This window comes from Sinohyriopsis cumingii, chromosome 18 (assembly GCF_028554795.1).
Source record: "Sinohyriopsis cumingii isolate HCF-2022 chromosome 18, ASM2855479v2, whole genome shotgun sequence".
Taxonomy (NCBI): Eukaryota; Metazoa; Mollusca; class Bivalvia; order Unionida; family Unionidae; genus Sinohyriopsis; species Sinohyriopsis cumingii.
Window position 1 is genome coordinate 53,175,187 of NC_142978.1, and position 13,903 is coordinate 53,189,089.

At 32.1% G+C, this 13,903-nt stretch overlaps 1 protein-coding gene across 1 annotated transcript in view; it reads right to left on the reverse strand.

Annotated features, from left to right (window-relative positions):
* Positions 1-3,482: 3,482 nt before the first annotated feature.
* LOC149776654 (formimidoyltransferase-cyclodeaminase-like) overlaps positions 3,483-13,903 on the reverse strand; it is a 61,814-nt gene continuing 51,393 nt past the window's right edge. The window contains exon 14 of the mRNA XM_089941183.1: positions 3,483-12,649. Coding sequence (XP_089797309.1) covers positions 12,563-12,649 — 87 coding nt within the window. The 3' untranslated portion in view covers positions 3,483-12,562. The remainder of the gene's footprint in view (positions 12,650-13,903) is intronic.

The following is a 13,903-nucleotide window of genomic DNA, read 5'->3' on the forward strand; positions in this document are numbered from 1 at the left end:
CTAAAACTAATTTAATTCATAATTTCATTTACAAGATCAAAATTTGATTCTGCATGCATAAATTATTTTGTGAACTGATTGTCATGCAACTTCACAGAAAAATTCATCACCATATTATATTAGATGTATTAGATGGCATAAAATGAAAATGCTGCCCATTGGATACCTAATATGCAGCCATCTCGAAAATCTTTCAATCTTTACTCCTTTTGAAAGAATTCTTATATTGACATGCAATTTTGATTGAAACATTTCCTATGGAGTCTGGGTAAAATAAAATTGGCAGCAGTGTGATAACCAATATGGCTTTCATGGCAACCATCTTGTAAAACTTGATTTCACTCACTGCAATTACTGAAGGGAGACATATAAAATAACTGGACTTCACCTAGTATTTTTGCATCTCAACCAGATCCTACATTCTGTACTTGTACTGACTATAAAAATGTCAACAATATCATCGAAATGGATTTGTTTCCAATTTCAAGAATAATTAATTGCAAGACAAAATTGGAAATGTAAAATATGAAACCAAGTTTGACCTTTTAAAAGGATTCTAGCAAAATTTACTCATGGAAAGAACAAAGGAAATTTTGGCATTTGCAACTCCAGATGGGGTTGTTCAGAATAAAGTGATGCCATTCAGAATGAAAATTTCTTCTGCAACATTCCAGAATTTAAGGAACATACTAACATCTGGTCTAGATAATTATGATGCATACACTGATGACACAAATATATGGTGCATATACTGATAACACAATTATATATGACACCTTGAGAGATCACTTGGAAAACATTCAGAAATTCCTTGATGGACTCAGTAATAAAGGTCTAATTTTTAATTTCATTAGAAGAGATTTTTATCAGATATTTAGGAGATATCATGGGACAAGAAGTTACAGTCAAGATTATCTCTTTATTCCCAGTGCCCACTGGTAAAAAAATCGACTGATGCGATATTTGGGTATGGCTTGGTATTTTATTTTAAATTTATTCAGATTTTTCATAATTGCTGAATCTTTAACAAATTTGTTGAGTAAGATATCCAAGTTGCACTGTTCTGGCAAATGTCAAAAAGTTCTTGACAAATTAAAAGCTTTAGTTAAAAGTGAACCAGTTCTTTCGTCACCAAATTTCAGTCAATTATTTAAATTGTCTGTTGATGCAAGTGATGTAGGATTTGATTCACGAAGATTAAAAATGGTGAGCATCATCCAATGTGATATTTTTCTCAGGGTAAGGTGATTGCACATGCACTCTCATATGCATAGAAGAACTATGTTGCTTTATTTTCTGTATATCTTTTTTAAATGAAGTTCAGCGTCATTCATAAGACATCTTCCTATATAATTTTTATTTTATTATCATATTCATATTTGACAAATATGTAAAAGAAAGTTTTTTTAATGAAATTTTGTGTTTTTTTTATAAAGGGAGGTGTCATGTATATTTAATTTATATTGTGCACTTAACTTTTGACCACGGTTGTAAATTGTAAACAATGTGCTTACATAGCTAATGTTTGTCCATGATTGTAAGTTGTAAACATGTTTATCTAGCAAGAATTCATGGCGTCTTGTCTATAATTTGACTAGGTTTCTCCATTGGAAATCTTCACATGCTATTATGTAATCAGTCAAGTGAAAATGAGTATAAATATGGACTTGATAAATAATTCATTCCCATTTTTTATTAGTCTGTGGGGATCCAAAATCAGATGCAGTTGTGTTGTTGACATCAGATATAATTTGAGAGGAACTATTTAAAATATTCATTTGAATTACTAATGTGCTCAGTGATTCTTGGATTAATACATTGCTTTGGGATTATTGTGAACTCTTTCAAAAACATTCTGGATTGCATCATTGAGTTATATCAGGACATTCAAGATGATTCGAATTCATTTGGAACATTCTTTACATTTTGGGCTTGTGATAGAACATTTAGGATATCTTGGAATTCAAGTCTTTTGAAATTTTACTTTGTATTGTAGAAAAAAATTGTTGGTTTACTTCTTTCTGTTACAGATTTTATGACCTAATATCATAGCAATGATCCACTGGATTCTTTTTCTTGTTCCGTATTTTACGGCCAAGAATTGTAACAATGATCTGCTGCCATTTTTTGTTACAAATTTTAGGACTTACAGTCGCAACAATCGTCAATTGGCATTTAATTTTTCTTTGACTTAAAAGCACCAGCAAAATAAAAACAAACGTTCAGAATGACTGAATCAGTATGGTAGGTATCCACCAAAAGCCACATCAATGACTGAATCAGAATGGTAGGATCCACTGCAAGCCACATTGACATGACTGTAACAGAATGATTGGGATCCACCACAAGCTACATCATTGACTGAATCAGAATGGTAGGCATCCACCACAAGCCACAACAATGACTGAATCAGAATGGTAGGGATCCACCACAAGCCACATATTTGATTGAATCAGAATAATAGGGATCCATCACAAGCCACATCAATATGAATTAATCAGAATGATAGGGATCCACCACAAGTCACATCAATATGACTGAATCAGAATGGCACGGATCAACCACAAGCCACATCAATGACTGAATCAGAATGGTATGGATCCACTGCAAGCCACATCAATATCACTTAACAGAATGAAAGGGATCCACCACAAGCCACATCATTGACTGAATCAGAATGGTAGGCATCAACCACAAGCCAAATCAATGAATGAATCAGAATGGTAAGGATCAACTGCAAGCCACAATGATAGGACTGTAACAGAATGATAGGGATCCACCACAAGCCACATCTTTGACTGAATCAGAATAATAGGGATCCATCACAAGCCACATCAATGTGAATTAATCGGAATGATAGGGATCCACCACAAGTCACATCAATATAACTGAATCAGAATGGTACGGATCAACCACAAGCCACATCAATGAATCAAAATTATGGACACTCCTATGAACCCACTTACATCAATTATTCAATCAAACATACACTCCTACCAACCCATTAACATCAATGACAATCAAAATTATGGACACTCCTATGAACCCACTCACATCAATGACTCAAAATTATAAACACTTCCTACATTCACATCAATGACTCAATCAAAATTACAGACACTTCTACCGACCCATTCACATCAATGACTCAATCAAAATTATAGACACTTCTACCGACCCATTCATATCAACGACTCAATCAAAATTATGGACACTCCTACCAATCCATTCACATCAATATTACTGAATCAAAATTATTGACACTCCTACCAATCCATTCACATCAAAATTTTAGACATTCCTACCAATCCATTCACATCAATCAAAATTACAGACACTCCTACCAATCTATTCACATCAATCAAAATTATAGACACTCCTACCAATCCAATCACATCAAAATTATAGACATTACTAATAATTCATGCACATCAATAAAAAAGTTCAATAAAAGTGACCTATAGATTTTAAAGACAACAAAATTGGCAGCTAAAACACCTTTATTGAAAAAAAGAACTATTACAAACAATAACCAAACAAACAAAAATTAACTGAAATCTAATAACAAATTAATCAACCATTAAATTGGCTTCCCAAAACATTACCTTGACTGAAATAATTAAAGCAAGAAATCAGTTGCTAAGCAACTGAAAGGGCCTTTTAATTAAGGAAATGAAAAGAACACAATAAAACTAAATAGACCATCTCAGTGACACACCTGGAAATTACACAGCGAATAGTGAAAGCAAAGCTTTTGAGCAAATCAAGCCACATCTATTTTAAAAATTATTGTACAAGATGTCGAGAAAATATTTTTCTTCTACTGCTCTAAACAAAAATAAAAGTTAACAACATTCTCAAAATTTGGTCCCTACTGAGAAAATACAAATGGTAGAATATAAGTAAATGGATGTCAACCTTATGGCTTGCAATAAAAAACATTTTTTAAATTTCTTACCAATTTCATGCCAGCCTTAAAAGCAGTTTTTATGCAATTCCTGCCCATCGGTCATTTGCCACAGACTGCTCCTCTACATGCTACATGTGTACAATGGATCAATGGGTCCATGTTTTAGAAACATTTCCCATGATGAAAGGCTTCTAAAATATGGACCAGTCTAGAAATCTCATTGTACACTGGACCAGTCCATAAATCTTATTGTACTTTCATGTCATCTATTGAGAAACAAGCATGATGAGTCAATTCATTTTGAAAGATGAAAAAGTAAAGAATGGGAAAATAAATAATTTTGTTCATACAGTTACATGTAGAAAATGTACTTATGGATGGTATTAGTCTGTCCAGACTGTTACATGTAGAAAATGTACATATGGATGGTATTAGTCTGTCCAGACTGTTACATGTAGAAAATGTACATATGGATGGTATTAGTCTGTCCAGACTGTTACATGTAGAAAATGTACATATGGATGGTATTAGTCTGTCCAGACTGTTACATGTAGAAAATGTACATATGGATGGTATTAGTCTGTCCAGACTGTTACATGTAGAAAATGTACATATGGATGGTATTAGTCTGTCCAGACAGTTACATGTAGAAAATGTACATATGGATGGTATTAGTCTGTCCAGACAGTTACATGTAGAAAATGTACATATGGATGGTATTAGTCTGTCCAAACAGTTACATGTAGAAAATGTACATATGGATGGTATTAGTCTGTCCAGACTGTTACATGTAGAAAATGTACATATGGATGGTATTAGTCTGTCCAGACTGTTACATGTAGAAAATGTACATATGGATGGTATTATATAACGAGTGACATTTGACTTAAAAGTATAATTTCAACCAACTCTTAGTATAACTTTGCTTAATATACATGTAACACATATCACTCTTATTCACCTTTTTCAGCAACACTATAATTTTTATCACTGAATGAATAAATGCATTCCTTAAGCAAAGATAATGTCACATTTTTCAATTATTTTTGTGGTTTCTGCCAAGTCATTTGAAATTTTTGAGATTTTTCACGATGGCAGTATTTCATGGCAGATCTGCTTGATTTGTATACTCAAAAGGCCTTATTGCCAGGATGCTTTCCATATAATTCAGACAGATCAGCATCATTCATATAAACTAGAAATGCCTTATTGCCAGCATGCTTTCAATAAGATTCATGCAGATCAGCATCATTCATATAAACTAGAAATGCCTTATTGCCAGCATGCTTTCAATAAGATTCATGCAGATCAGCATCATTCATATAAACTAGAAAGGCCTTATTGACAAGATGTTTTCAAAAAAATTCAGGCAGATCAACATCATTCATATAAACTAGAAATGCCTTATTGCCAGGATGCTTTCAATAAGATTCAGGCAGATCAGCCTCATTCATACAAGTTAAAAAGGCCTTATTGCCAGTGTGCTTTCAATAAACTTCAGGAAGATCAACATCATTCATATAAAATAGAAAGGCCTTATTGACAGGTTGCTTTTAATAAAATTCAGACAGATCAGCATCATTCATATAAACTAGAAATGCCTTATTGCCAGCATGCTTTCAATAAGATTCATGCAGATCAGCATCATTCATATAAACTAGAAAGGCCTTATTGCCAGCATGCTTTCAATAAGATTCATGCAGATCAGCATCATTCATATAAACTAGAAATGCCTTATTGCCAGCATGCTTTCAATAAGATTCATGCAGATCAGCATCATTCATATAAACTAGAAAGGCCTTATTGACAAGATGTTTTCAAAAAAATTCAGGCAGATCAACATCATTCATATAAACTAGAAATGCCTTATTGCCAGGATGCTTTCAATAAGATTCAGGCAGATCAGCCTCATTCATACAAGTTAAAAAGGCCTTATTGCCAGTGTGCTTTCAATAAACTTCAGGAAGATCAACATCATTCATATAAAATAGAAAGGCCTTATTGACAGGTTGCTTTTAATAAAATTCAGACAGATCAGCATCATTCATATAAACTAGAAATGCCTTATTGCCAGCATGCTTTCAATAAGATTCAGGCAGATCAGCATCATTCATATAAACTAGAAAGGCCTTATCGACCACGTTATCAATAAAATTCAGGCAGATCAGCATCATTTATATAAACTAGAAATGCCTTATTGCCAGCATGCTTTCAATAAGATTCAGGCAGATCAGCATCATTCATATAAACTAGAATGCCTTATTGCCAGGATGCTTTCAATAAACTTCAGACAGATCAGCATCATTCATATAAACTAGAAAGGCCTTATTGACAGGATGCTTTCAATAAAATTCAGGCAGATCAGCATCATTCATATAAACTAGAAAGGCCTTATTGACAAGATGTTTTCAATAAAATTCAGGCAGATCAGCATCATTCATATAAACTAGAAAGGCCTTATTGCCAGGATGCTTTCAATAAAATTCAGGCAGATCAGCATCATTCAAATTAGAAAGGCCTTATTGCCAGGATGCTTTCAGTAAAATTCAGGCAGATCAGCATCATTCATATAAACTAGAAAGGCCTTATTGCCAGGATGCTTTTAATAAAATTCAGGCAAATTCTGTTTAGTGGTTTTTGTGAAGTAATTTGTTGGTTTTTCTATTTTCAGAAATAATATATTTGTTTGTGGATTGGTATCATCTGTACAAGGCCTTTTTGCCAAGATGCTACCTACCATGTTTGATTGAACTCAGACCAGTAAGTTGTTCAGAAGCTGAAAACAGTTATTGGTAGAGGATGAAACACACTACAAACCCACATGGTCTTACAGCCAACTCAGCTGCACATTATAAGATTTTTTTCAAGACAATATGCGACACTAGAAAAAATTTAATCTTCCATGTAATCAATTGATCTCACACATTTGTTATGTACAGCTGACTAAAAAGATCAGAGAACAGTGATCTGAAGCCCATTATGTCATACGAAGACAAAATTTATATAGATCACTAAAGTTGAAACGTAAATGTTGATGAATCAGAAACACCAACCTTATTATTTACCAAACTTTGACCAAATACTGTCCTGAACAAAATATTTTAAAAGATCTAGGAGGAAATATCAAATTTAATTTTACCATAACTTATTTTAAACATGAGATTAAACATGAGATTAAAAAATGTACATGTAACTATAAAAATAAACTAATAAAACTTAGTTATAGCTTGCTGGTGTCTTGTACTAAATGTACCATTAAAACTTAGTAAACACAATAATACTATAGTGAGTTTAATAAGAAAATTTTAGTATATTAAAATATGAAACCATCACCTCTTAAAAGACAAAATCATATATAAAAATGTCAAATTTGTCTCATCTGATTATTTTATGTTATCCAATATATGATACATTTATGTTCATTTAACTCAATTTATTTTCCGAATAACTACAAAAAATACAAAAATATTGCCATATTTTAATCTTCTGAAATAATAATAATACTGATATATTTAATCTCAGTATCAAAGTTTTTAAAAATGATGTTTTGTAAAATAATTTTGTAGAAAATGAAAACATGCACATATACTTGGATTTGAATGTCAATTGAGATTTTGCCAACTGAGATTTTGTGCCAATTGAAATTTTGTAACAGCTATACTTTTCAATCCATACTGAGTACCAAAAGATCCTTTAGTAAAAACAAATGACAAAGCTTTATATCCAATTATAAACCAATGTATAAGTTTACTTTTACTGCATATACATTTTTGTTTTTTCAGTCTTTGCTTTGAAAATGATGTCAAAAATATCTTTTTGTTTGTTTGGTTTCTAAGTTCTATCATGTAGTTCAAGCAGTGAAATGCTGACTTGCATAAAACTGATGGATGAAACATACTTGGTGCACAAACTATGAAATTATACATTGTATGTAATATGGTTAGTTAGTATCATTCTCATCACTCTGTATACAATATAGCATTACATAACACGATGTACATATTTCATACATGTCATAAGATAGATATGTAAGAAAAAGTGAGTATTGTTATATTAGAAAAATACACACTTGTTTGTCATTGTGCTATTTATATTACCAGGCCAAATTTTCGTGTGTTATGGTATTAATTATATTACCAGGCCAAATTTGCTTGTGTCATGGTATTAATTATATTACCAGGCCAAATTTGCTTGTGTCATGGTATTAATTATATTACCAGGCCAAATTTACTTAGGTCATGGTATTAATTATATTACCAGGCCAAATTTGCTTGTGTCATGGTATTAATTATATTACGAGGATAAATTTGCTTGTGCCTGTCATGGTGCCATTTTTATTACCAGCCAAAATGTTTGTGACTGTCACGGTGTTAATTATATTACCAGCCAAAATGTTTGTGACTGTCATGATGTTAATTATATTACCAGGCCAAATTTACACACAAGTCTTGAACTCATACATTCATTCAAAACTAACCTGTATGATAATTCCATTGAACAAACTAATGTACTTACCAAGACCAGCTGTTTAATTTCAAATATGTTATCTGGATATACCTAAAAGCATTGTGTGTTTAACAAAGTGCAGGTATTCAACCATAGTTGTTACCTGAACAGGTAAATTAGTTTTCTTAAATGAAACTTCTGAATGTGTCAGGTGTTTTCTAAAGACTAGGTCTGTTTATTTCAATACAATTACAGATTTAAAAGCATTCTGTGCCTCAACTTCTGTATTAAGCCAGTGATCAACGGTTTGATGAAGCGATCATCATAAACTTTATTGTTGATTAATTATTGAGGGTGTGATCCATTGATACTTTACTGTATATACTATACAGCATAGGATCTTTTGCTCTATGAATTACAAAAGTTGGAAAATGTGATGGAATCATTAGCAAACCTGCAACATGTAGACAAGCAAATACATGGGGAATTCACCTTTGCATCTTGGTGGGATCATAAATAATGTGCAACTCATTTAAGAGGTACGATGCCCACCATCAAGGTTTGACTCATCAAAGGATTGAATTAACAAGTGACTTTATACAAAATTAATCAAGAATCTAGTCTGATAGGAATGTTTTTAAAAATGTAAAAGTATTCAAACAACTGGTCACGTTTACTTTTCTAGATAATTCAAATAAAATGTATGAACAAACACAATAAAAAAATATATTTTACAGGCAGAAAAGTATGTATGAACAAATAAAAAATATATTTTACAGGCAGAAGTAAATGAAAGATGAAAGTATAAACCAGTCTATGTGAAAGAAAAACCAATACATGTGTTTATTTTGTGTATGTTTTCTTCATGTTACCTTTCCATATTGAAAGAAACCCAAAGAAAACTTTTTTGTGACCTGGCAATGTATCATTCAAAGACATAGTTTAACTATCAACACCAAGAAAAGTTGTTTGTATGGAATCAATTATGTTCTCATTAATACTCTATCCCCTGACATTTCCAAGGTCTCATATCAACGAACATTTACTCTAATGAACAATTTTAATATTGCGCATTGTATGAATATGTGCAAATGACCCATTCATAAATAAATACTGATAATAAACTAAAGTGAATTAATGAAACACATGTATCATATAAAAACAAAATATCAAATATAAAGTTAGTTATTGTTACTCTCTGAATAAATACTGAACACATAACATGGAATATTTCCATCAGATGAAGAATGTTAATGGACAAGAATTTTCAATTTCTCGACAAGTTTTATTTTGATTCTGTTCGTTATTAATGTAGCATTCTTATCGAGACCAAAACACATTCAATGGTTAAGGTGACCTTGTCTGGATTTATTCCATTTCTTTCAGATGAGAATAAACAAAAAAAAAAAAGACTTCCTTTCTATCAAAAAGACTTGTCTTGTTAGAAACAGAAGAATGGTGTGTGTTAGTGCTAACATCAATTCAAAAGATTACCAGTGACAAAACACATTCAAGACAAATGACACCTAATTTAAATTTTAAAATCTGCCATATAACAAGACACTATCCATATTTTAAACTATAAAAACTTAAAAGGAATGTTATTAAAATAAGTAGATTAAAACAGCTTAAAAATATAAAATGAATGACAATCAGGGACTTAAATCAAATTATGAATAAACAAAATCCAGTCATCCATAATCATGAAACTACACTGACATTATCTGTCAAATTTATAAAACAATTGCCAATGGCAAATCTTTCAGACAATTTGAAGAAATCATCTCTGCAAAATTTACATTTAATCTGCCATACTTTTTTTATTCTTTTTGTTACGAGATTGTCACATGACTTTCTTGCATCCTTTATTGAAAGATGATGCTTCTGATGCCTGGTCATCGTGGTATGTTTCCTTGTGTCTTGATCAAAATAATTCAGTATCAAAATATGTGCATATTTTATACATGAATAAAAATGTTTAACACTGATCATACTATTTTTATTTACACAGTTTTATTAATTGTTTACCATTCTTCAGATTTCTTTGAACTTGAACACGGGCATTCATATTTAGGAGATATGATATAAAAGCAGCTTTAATATCTTGACATTATTGCTGCATTTTTAATTGTTACCATAGTAACAAAGCTGTTTGGTATCAATTTCAACACATTCAATGTGCTTATATTTGGTGCACTTGGACAAAATAATTAATAATTATATTTGGTGGCACGTGGACAAAATAATCAATAATCTTGCTTTTCTCAATCATAAACTGAAAAAAGTTATAGCATAATTGATTTAGCAAAATAAAAAAGAATTAATAAATGTATAAATGAATATTTATATATTTTTAATTTTGTCATGATTTTTACAGATTCTAGGCTGGATCTGGTTGCCATAACCTAGTAGAAACTGTATTCATACTCAAATGTAAAAAATGTGATCTTCTACAAATTTGTGTCAAATAAAGTTATCACTAAGTTTTCTGTGACTAGATATATGAAAACTTACAATAACATTGACTATGATATATATATATCTTGACTTAAGGTTGGTATTCTGAAAAGAATTGGTTCAATGTACATTCTGATAAAGGTGAAAGATTTAAGGAACTATATTCTGGATCCTAAAATTAAGCAGGCACTTGTTAAAATTAATTATTTCAACCACCATTGTTTTAATAGATGGGTCTATTATCCAGATTTCAAATTAGGAGCAATATAAAGCCAGATATTTTTGTTCCACACAGGAATGACAAATCTTATCTTTTCATCATCTTTACTTTTCTTGTCACTGACCGCTCATCATGTGTTGGTTTTCAGTTGTTATGCAACTGTTTTGAATATGGTTAGAAAAACACCTGAATTATGCCATTACACTTATGACTTGTATGTATGCAATCAAATCAATTCTAAGAAGAAATGGAATACTCATAGAGTAAGCATATTTGAAGAAAATAGGATGAGAAAAAAACTCTGTGCGTGTGGTTGGTACTGGGGTACATATATCCTAGAGTTACATTATAAAGGCAAATAATAGATCCACCTAAATAGGATTTGTGTTTGTCCCTGTGCCAACCCTCAATAGATTCAATGAGCCTGCAGTACCAAAACATTTTTTAACCCAGTTCCAACCCTAAATAGATTCAAATAGCCTGCAGTACTGACACTTTTCCCCCCTGTGCCAACCCTAAATAGATTCAAATAGCCTGCAGTATTGACATTTGTTTCCCCTGTGCCAACCCTAAACAGATTCAAATAGCCTGCAGTACTGATACTTTTTCCCCCAGTGATAATCCTAAATAGATTCAAATAGCCTGCAGTACTGACACTTTTTTTACCTGTGCCAACCCTAAATAGATTCAAATAGCCTGCAGTACTGATACTCTTTTTCCCCAGTGATAACCCTAAATAGATTCAAATAGCCTGCAGTACTGACACTTTTATGTCCCAGTAAAACCATCTATAGGTTTAATCATAATGCAATATTGATACTTTGCTTTGTATAATAAATTTAGAATACTGAAAGTTTATCCAATGATACAGTGAAAATATTGCATACAAGTAGTATAAAAGTGATAAAAAAATTAATTAGCTTTTTGTCAACAAGCTCATACAACAATCTCTTAACACATAAATGTTTAATTTCACAACCATCAGCAGTATAACTATATAATACAGCAGGTGTTTTTATGGCATCACGTTTATGAATAATGTTATAAGTTAGAAACTTTGCAAAAGAATGGGTTCAATACTGGAACTGTTACAAATCGAGAAGTCTACAATTTAAAACAGTTTTATCACTGTCTGTCAGCCACTTATCAAATTTGGAAACTTATATAGAAAAAACAATAGCAATCTGCTGAATATATTATTAAAATTTGTTCTTTATGCAAATACATAGAATCTTAGAAAATATAGCATCTTGCAATATCTATTATAACATCAATACAGTGAAACCTTGTTAATCTGCACTAGGCATATATGGATGTCTATGACAATTTCTTAGAACAGATTTCTTCTTTTATTAATAGAAGTGTATCACAAATTTAAATGATGCAGGTGGGGACAAAGTGTTGGGATGAACAAAGTTTCACTATATGTCAATATTTTCTGGCACACAACAAAGAAGCAGTCATTCCAGCTCAAACGCAGAAAATCAGCAGACAAGTAGGGTTTTGTACAGGACAGAATCTGATTAGATTTAGGCTCTCCTTTCCTCCAATATCTTGAGAACCTCTGCACAGCCATCCTGAGCAGTCTTGATGGCAGTTTCCATCTCCTTGGCAACCTATGAAAATTAAACCATATATATTCCATTACAACATTTTAAAAAAGAAATCTGCATGGATATAAAGATTTATTTTGTTATGTTTAGTTTCATCCCCAACAAGAGTCTTCTCACTCCGTAACTCCTCCTGGGTTTGGATTTTCACCCCAACACTCCAGTGGATCAAAACTTTCTCCAATTTTTTATTAATCCACTGAATCATCCTTTTGCAGCTCTACTGCATATGATTCTGATAAATCAACTACTAAAATTATCATGCTAGTGAAATTTCAAACAAAATACTGCACTAACAAGAATTTATAGATTGAAAAAGAAAATAAATGACATAATTATCATAATAGGCTCAATGGTTCTTCCTTGCCTATTTCCTGCATTACATAACATGCTCAGTGGTTCTTCCTTGTCTATTTCCTGCATTACATTACATGCTCAGTGGTTCTTCCTTGCCTATTTCCTGCATTACATAACATGCTCAGTGGTTCTTCCTTGCCTATTTCCTGCATTACATAACATGCTCAGTGGTTCTTCCTTGCCTATTTCCTGCATTACATAACATGCTCAGTTGGTTCTTCCTTGTCTATTTCCTGCATTACATAACATGCTCAGTTGGTTCTTCCTTGTCTATTTCCTGCATTACATAAAAAAACTCAATGGTGTTCTTACTTGTATACTTCCTGCAATACATAACATGCTCAGTGGTTTTCTTACTTGTTTATTTCCTACATAACATAACATGCTCAGTGGTTGTCTTCCTTGTCTGTTTCCTGCATTACATAACATGCTTGACTGCTCGGGTGGCTTAGTGGTTAGATTGTCCACCTCAGATGCAGGAGGTCATGAGAACGAACCCCAACCGAGTCATAACAAAGACTTATAAAAATGGTACTAACAGCTGCCTCACCAGGTACTCAGCATTAAGAGGTTAGTGTTAGGACTGGTCAGCCTGGTGTCATGATAATGTGAATGAGTGGAACATCAGACTACATGTCTGTGGCATGATGCTCTAATGCTAGACATCACTAAAAGCTGCCACACTGCAGACATTGTAGCGAGTGGACTAAACAATTGTTAAAGCTATGTTAAAATCAAAGACACACATATAACACGTTGAATGGATTTCTTTCTTGTCTATTTCTTGCATTACATAACATGCTCAGTGGATTTCTTCCTTGTTTATTTCAATGTTTTTTTTCCTTGTCTATTTCCTGCATTATACAACATTCACAATGCTTTTCTTCCTTGTCAATTTCCTGA